General features: G+C 49.8%; 1 protein-coding gene across 1 annotated transcript; it reads right to left on the reverse strand.

Annotated features, from left to right (window-relative positions):
• Positions 1–202: 202 nt before the first annotated feature.
• SIX1 (SIX homeobox 1) lies at positions 203–4,904 on the reverse strand. Its single transcript, XM_065941283.1, has 2 exons — positions 4,075–4,904; positions 203–2,077 (listed from the first exon to the last, which is right to left on the reverse strand). Exons 1-2 carry the CDS (start codon positions 4,632–4,634, stop codon positions 1,783–1,785), a joined length of 855 nt encoding a protein of 284 aa, XP_065797355.1. The 5' UTR covers positions 4,635–4,904; the 3' UTR covers positions 203–1,782.
• Between the last annotated feature and the right edge of the window lie 3,185 nt (positions 4,905–8,089).

The raw sequence follows: 8,089 nt of genomic DNA on the forward strand, positions 1-8,089 counted from the left end.
ATTTGGCATTAAAAAAGAAGAAGAAGGCCTTAATACCCCTACCCCCACTTACAGATCAGGACAGGAAAGATAGGAAAGAGTAAGAAATGAACATACTAATGGTGACACAGATGGAGAAAAATCAAAATTATGAAACTGTCATGTCATAAAATAAATAGACTTCCTCTGGGGAGCAATATTTTACAAAGCACAAACAAGCCAATCCTGTTATCCTGAGTAAAATTTTAATAAATAATGCCATTTGTTTCACTAATTTTAAAAGCTAAATACAAGGTACATCATTTTTGCCCCAGGCAAAAGTAATATGGAGCCTACATGATTACTGGGATTTTTTCTGGACACCATCCGGCAGCACTGCAAAGAGCTCCTGTCCTGTCGGTCTGCTTTCTATTTGTATAAATTAATTCACAATGCTGCTATCCTTGTACGAGTTCCCTTTTGTTCTCCAAGCAGATAAATTATTTTACTTTCACAGTCTTGTCATAAATTTGTTAATAATACAAAAGACCTAACGTACGAATTATGTGGAGAAAAGCTAGTGGGAAACAAAACTGTATATCTAAGTAATAAAAAATAAATAAATACACCAAATTTGAATTCGCTCTTTTTCTGTCATATAATTAACTCAGTCACCATTCTTGGTTCAGGGGATGGCCTTCAACGTACCCTGCAATTCATAACCACCATTAAGTAATAAAGAAAAAAAAAAACCCTATTTGTTAAAAAAGGGGGGGGCCCAATGACAGCAGTACACAACTCACCTTTCAGAAACAGAATCAGTACTCCTGGTGTTCTACCAAGTTTTAATTTAGACTGGTTTAGGTACAATGGAAAAGAAACCTGCAAACACATGCTGTTTTAGTAACAAATACCAGGTAGCCAGATTTGTTACGTATTTTTGCAAGCTAGAAACTAGGAATAGGAGAAACCCTTAATAGGAGTAGGCTACAGATATGAGAGCTTCAAGGCCATGAGAAGTAATGGCATTCAGGAAAGTGTTTTTTCACATTGGTACATTTTTTAAAGTTTGCCATAAAAAAACCCAAGAAAACAAACAACAACCAAAAAACCCCACTAAATTTGACAAAAATAGTTGTGTTACTAATGGTCACTTCTATTTCTAACTGCCTCACATAGAGAGCATTAAGACATTTAGGCACTTGTTTTTTTCCCCCTAATACTGTTCTTTCCTTTTAATCTACATAAAATTATTTAACACTAAATATGAAAAATGTAAACTTAATTTTCCCCATCAAAAAAGGTATAAGATCATATTTTTCCTATTCACCTTAAGAATGCAACCAGTTCCTCTCAGGCTGGAGGATCTTTTCACTGTTTTAACTTCCCTCTCTCTCTCATTTTCATTTCCTTTTCCGCTTCTCAAAACATTTTCCATAAATAAATTAAGATGAAATAATTAAAATCCAGTTGATCTGTAATTCCATTCACTGAAAAAAAGAAAAAGAAAAAGGAAGCCTACTGAAGCAGGAACACGGGTTCCCCAGAACCAAGGCTGGGTAACTGGATGTTTTTGTTTGTTTGGGTTTTTTTTTTTTCCCCTGATCTCCACACTGGGAGGGGAAATGTAGAAGTGGAAAGAGTCGGAGAGAAGAGGGCACTACGTTTGAGATCGCTGTTGGTTTTGATTTTTAAAAAGATATTTGTGAAAGTCCACCATTCCTTTATGCGCAAAGAACCCCAGAAACAAGCTGCAAAAAGTGTTCCTGATGTCTATTTACAAGTGTCCCTAGTTGCTGCTTCGAGGCCCCAGTCCCTCCCTTCTTAGGACCCCAAGTCCACCAAACTGGAGGTGAGGGGGCCCAGCAGGGAGTCCTGGAGCTGATGCTGGTGGGCTTGCAGGCTGTGCGCTGACTGCGAGGCTGTTAAACCCGGGAGAGAATAGTTGGAGCTCCTGGCGTGGCCCATGTTGCCCTGCAGCAGAAGGACCGAGTTCTGGTCTGGACTCTGGGGAGGTGAGAACTCTTCTTCTGAGCTGGACATGAGTGGCTTGCCCCCTTCCAGAGGAGAGAGTTGATTCTGCTTGTTGGAGGAGGAGTTATTGTTTTCGGTGTTCTCCCTAAGAAACAGAGGACAACACCATATGGTTAAAAAAAAGAAAAGTGTGAGATGGAGGGAGGGGAGTTGGAAGAAGGCAAGGGCCATTGTGCAATCAGTCACTGACCCAAATGGAGTTCTGCCCTCTCACCCACCCCACAGAGTCCTGGGGGAAAGAGAGGAGGCCTAAGAGACTTGAGAAAGGTGATGCTGGGTCCTTTCCTCTTCCAGAGTTTGGAAAGTCAAATCAGCAGGGCTGATTTGAAATGCACAAAAATTATTTTTAAATTTTTGTTCTAACAGTTATTATTAAATACCTATCAAGGCGTTGAGTACCACATTTAGAAGTAAAGAAATCTGAAAATCTTCCAACAAATGGTTGTTGGTGATGAAGAAAATGACGGGGGGGTGGGGTCGAACATCGCCCAGTGCACAGATGTTTAGTGGTGAATCAAGTCAATTGTCCCGTTCCCATCTGAGGAAACAATTAACCATCGAGTTTCCCTGCCCCTGCCTGGAGGTTGTGGTTTCAGAGGCACAGGACAGGTCATGGGAAGTGGTGTCCAGAGCGGCCCAGTGACCTGAGTAAACACAGGGAGCGCAGCCAGTCTCTCCGATTTCATCAGGGAGTGGGCCCTCTGGCCTAGCTTAAAGGACGGCCGTTTTGTAACAGACGTCTAAATGGAACTGTACCGTCCCTGGCCCGGTGTTATTCGCTCAGTCCTCAGCGCCTCACGGTGCTCTTTCAAACTCCCTGCGGACACCCACACCGGCGCACCCTTGCCCGGCAGGGGAGCGTCAAGAGCCGGCACAGCCTGAGCGGCTGTGATGCACCGGGGTGTCAGCCTGGGCGCTCGGCGCCGGTAAACTCTAAGGTCTCGCAGCCCTCGCGCTTCTGCCTCCAGAACGCTGCCACCCCGGAGTTGCCTGTCTCCCCATCTCTCGCAGTCTCTCTCCCCCAAAATGCCCATCTCAGCTGAATTTCTCCAGACTCTTGCTTCCCAGAGGGGAACAAGGCGGCGACTTCTTCGGCCCCCAGGCTCCGAAGCGAACAAAAGAAACTCGGCCGATTCGGGCGTTCAGGTTTCCCCTAAACTGCTCCGCTCCCCGGAGCGCTCTCCCCGCCGCCGCCGCCGCCTCCCCAAGCCTCTTCCGAATCTCGGTCGGAAACTCTACAGCAAAAGAGTGGAGCCGGGCCAGGTGGCCTGGGGTGTTCGCAGGAGGAGGGGGGAGGCAGAGACAGGTTGGAAAAAAATGTTGGCTTCTGTGTTCTGGGGTGAGAGAAGTCTGAGGCTGGAGACCTATTCCTCGCCCGGGTGAGCGGCGCGGACAGCGGGCCGGACGACGACGGCCGGAGGGAGACGACGAACGAGCAATCAGTTCTGGGCTTGGGGCGCCGGGGAGTCAGCGCAGCGCCAACCCTCCCAAAGCACTCTCTTCTGTGGACTTCTTTCGAAAGACTCCTCCCTTTGTGCAGCTAGTGCGGATGGAAGCGACCTCTCACCCAAAAGACTGCCAGGAAAGCGCGACTGAAGGACCGGGCGCGAGTGGAAACTGAGCAGAAGTTTCAGGCCAGCTCCACCCTTCCGGGGTGCGAGAGGAGAGAGGTTCGAGACCCTCAGCCCCCACTGAACCCCTCCCCCCGCGATACCAATCACCATTTCCCTTCTGCTTGATCTAAAAACTCACTCTCCACCCGCCACTCCTCTCCCCCTAGCCAGCCAAGAAGACATGAAAAACAAACCTAGCGCCAACGTTTCCCGACACTCACATCCCAGGAAATCCACGCGCGGACACTCAAATCAGATGAACACCGCCCCACACCCCCCCATCCCTAGCAAGCGATCTCAGAGTTCATGAACTTTCGCCGCAGTGCCGCGGAGGCCTGGGCGCCGCCCCGCGGAGCGGCTCGGGCCAGCGGGGTGATCGAGGTGGTTGGTGCCTGCGGGGGTGGAAAGGGGCGGAGGGGAAAGGAAGGCTTCCCAGGGTTGCCCGATCTGCGGGAATGATGCCGCGTACCTTTCCTTGGCCTCGGCGGCCCGGTCTCTTTGCCTCCGGTTCTTAAACCAGTTGCTGACCTGGGTGGTGGTGAGACCGGTGGCCTCCGCCAGCTCTCGCTTCTCACGCGGCGAGGGGTAGGGGTTATGTGCGTACCACTCCCGCAGCACGCCCCGCGACTTCTCCTTGAAGCAATAGCTGGTCTCCTCGCCGTCCCAGATGGTTCGTGGCAAAGGGAATTTTCGGCGCACCCGATATTTGCCCACCGCGCCCAGGGGCCGGCCGCGTAACTTCTCGGCTTCCACGTAGTGAGCCTTCAGCCACAGTTGTTGCAGCTTGGGGTGATTGTGAGGCGAGAACTGGTGGCTCTCCAAAATCTTGTAGAGCTCGCGGAAGTTGCCGCGGTGGAAGGCGACCACGGCCTTGGCCTTTAGCACGCTTTCATTCTTGTGCAGGTGGTCGCAGGCGGGCAGCGACCACAGGAACCTGCCCAGGCGCTCCAGGTTCCCGCCTTGCTGCAGAACCTCGCACACGCACGCCACTTGCTCCTGTGTGAAGCCGAACGACGGCAGCATCGACATGGCTGGGGCCTGCCGGGGCGCACTACCCGGGCGCACGCGGCAGGGAGCAAAGCCGAAAAAGCAGCGAGAGGCAGCCGCAGGGAGGGGGGCGCGGCAGCTTCTAACCCCCTCCCTAGGCTGTGCGAAGGCGTAAAAGCGAGTCGAGACTTGAAAACGGGAGGCCGAGTAAGTGGAGAAGTAGAGCGCGCGCTGGAAAAGGAACGGCCGGCCCACTCCGCAGCCTTTCGGGCCTCGCTGGCTCCTTCCTCTGGCCGGGTGGATGCTGCTCGTTGCCGGGGAACTTGGTTTCTGTTCTCCCTGCAGCTGCCTTAAAGCGCGCAGCGTCCTCGGCGCGCTGATTGGCTGCGGGCGGCGCCTATCCGGGGCTGGCCAGCCCGCGCGCCGCCGGGCCGGGCCGCGAGGCCGCGCCGCCCCGCGCGGGGAGGGCGAGGCTGTACAGCGAGGGATAGGGAGTGGAGGGAGGAGAGGGACCGCGAGTGGTGGGAAGCGAAGTGGGGAGAAAGGAGGGAGCGGTGCTTCCCGGGGACGGGGGGCGGTGGGAGTGGGTGAGCGCGTCAGGACCCTGCAACATGAGCCCCCTCTGCTGTGTCACCTAAGGGCAGACGCGCACATCTTTGCACAAATCAATGGCTCCAGACCTTCTAATTCCCCTCCTCTCCCTCCGTACCTCTGTCCCTGTCCTTTGCAGACTTGCCATTTCCCGGTGAGCTCATATTTAATTACCTTAATGTTGGAATGAATAAGTAATGGATTGATGAATAGCTTATGGAACGCGATAAATAATACAAGAGTAGACCAGTCCTCCGGGCTGCAGTCGCTGCAAGAATGGCTTCTCTCCTGGCTGGCTTCAGCTCCAGGAGCCAAACCTAATTTCCTCCCCTCTTCTCTCCTGCCCCCACCGCCCTCCAAAGCGCACAAATACTCCCAGCTGTATAGCGCTTCCCTCATTCTCAAAAGGCCGCGACTATTTAGGACCAAGAGAAGAGTTGTGTAGAGCATAGTTGCTGAGCAAATAGAGATTCCAAGGGTTCATTTGCGATTCGGAATTTTAATGATCTGTGGCTTAAGTCGGCAGGCAGGCTTCTGGACTCGGTTTCCCTATCTGTGCGGTTGCCACCTCTGCTACTGAGGAATGTTGAGAAGCTTTACTTGCTATTAGCAGAAATGCTTTGGGAACATCGCACGAAAGGCGCTGGATGGGGTGTAAATTAAATAAAACTGTGTCCGGCTCCAATAGTCGTTCGGTTGTAACATAATATTGCCCTGGTCTGAGAGGGACACTGCCCTCAAAGCGAGGACGACCGCGGCTCCAAGAAGATTAAATAGAGGGGTGTGTGTGTGTGTGCATGTGCGTGCGTGTGTGTGTGTGTGCGCGTGAGTTTAGATTGCAATGCTGGCCTATTTTACTGCCAGGGACTGAGAGATGTCTTGCAATTTCAGTCCCATCATCTGTTATTTCGTGTATGTGTGGAGAATGCTTAGTAAAACTACACAAACAAATGGAGCTGTAATTATCTTAAGCCTCATTTGCACACCTTGTTGCAAAGCAATTATTAAAAAGAGTTTGAAAACAATTAGCGTCTCTAAATAGAGATATCTATTGTCAGTAGCTGAGACTGGCAGGAGATAAGAACAATGCATGGAGATAAGGGGAGCCAAAGGGTAGAAGGAGAGTGACTTTATGGCTATACTTATCTCTGATTAGATAAGTTCAAAACAGAATTTTAAGTACACTTCAAAAATGCTTTTGATTTAAATTCCTCCTCTTAGTAAATTCGGAACAAACTCTAGGTTCTTTAAGTTTTTTTGTCTTCTTTAAATATGTTTTGGTTCCATCAGCAAGAGCATACATCACAGAACCACTTACATATTGAGACATAAGTGGGAATGGAAGAAGCAGCAGCACTGTGTGGGTTTCCCCTTGTATTATTTAGATGATTTTAAAACAATGCACCCATTCCAATGCACCCTGCAATGTACATCTTAAAGTCAGGAAGGGTTTCCACACCCTACCCACCCCCATCTGTCTCTCCGGAGACTGAGTAGACACGAAGCTGCTGCTCCGATGAACTCCCAAACAAAGCTTTCTGCACCTTTGAAACCTTGAAACCCTTCAGTATCCTAGGCAATTAGAACTTGGAAGCAAATGCTGATATTTCATTATGTTTGGGATTATCTTTAAGTGCATTTAATGGGTGCATATTATTTCAAGAGAACCCCTACCACATGGTGTGCCGAATGACTGACTTTCTAAACTGGAAACCTGGCAAAGCTGAGCCCAAGCCCATGTGTCTGGTAATTTTCCCTCATGGTCTTATTTTAGTGCTCATGATGTTTCATACGAAGTCTTGAAGAGCTGCAGTGTCCTGCCAGAAGGAATGTCTCTGCTTGGAACAGTCCTTATTGACATGGCAGCTGTGTGCGGACTGGAAGGGAAGTTTAAACTCGGCTCTAAAAAATCAGTGAATACCCTAAAGTCTGGAGCAAGTGCGCAGAATTACAGTGTGTGTGTGTGTGTGTGTGTGTGTGTGTGTGTGTGTGTGTGTGTGTGTGTGTGTGTGTGTGTTGGGGGGGACGGGGGAGTCTGTAAATATAACCACGTCTCTTAAAAGACAAAGGGTAAGTTGAGTATGGGATGTACTTTGTAATTAACAATTTTGTATAAGGAAATGAGGCACAGCTTGGACAAATAAGGGCAGGTATAGATTTACAGGGGGCAGAGAGATGACAATTAGACACCCACCACCTTCCCCGCCCCCCGCCCCCGGCTTCCTCCAGACCTCCCTGCCCACTTCTTTTCATCTCTCTTCAAAAGGAATCAAGACGCACTAGACGGTGGCGACAACTGGGAAGACCACTGTGCGGATGCGGCGATTGCGGGCACCGGGGTTGATAAGAAGGGGTGCTCATCCTTGGAGGCCGTGCCCTGGCCGCCAGCCTTTCTCTCCTAGTGTTCAGTCCAGTAGATCGCACGAGTAGAAAGGAAATGTGCTATTCGCTTTGTACCAACGCGCCTACCTGCTATTTCGATCCCTCGGTTAGGGAAACCAATTTTTATAAATGTTAATTATTGGCTCGGATATATAAGGTTTCCCAAAATGGAACCTTTCACTGCAAACCACTAAAAGAGGTAAAATGACATGAATTTACAAACCACATAAACCAAATGATCCATTTTAAATCGCACACAGAAAGGTTTGAGTTGTTCTAGTAACTTAAAACCTTTTGCTGTCAATGCAAATCACAAGAAAACAGAGATTTGTCGGAGATTTAAAGGCAACGAGCAGCACGAGCTGCTGCCCTCGCCGCTTCGTGGGTCCCCAGGGTAACACAGCTAGAAAGGGGCTCCCAACACCAGGTTTCTGCTCTTCTGTGCCTCCTCCGTGCAGGTAACCGCCGGGTGCACACAACTGGTCTGTGGAAAGGTCGATGCGGAGGCATCAGTTGGTGTTGGG

The sequence above is a fragment of the Muntiacus reevesi genome, chromosome 7 (genome assembly GCF_963930625.1).
Source record: "Muntiacus reevesi chromosome 7, mMunRee1.1, whole genome shotgun sequence".
In the NCBI taxonomy this organism is placed as follows: domain Eukaryota; kingdom Metazoa; phylum Chordata; class Mammalia; order Artiodactyla; family Cervidae; genus Muntiacus; species Muntiacus reevesi.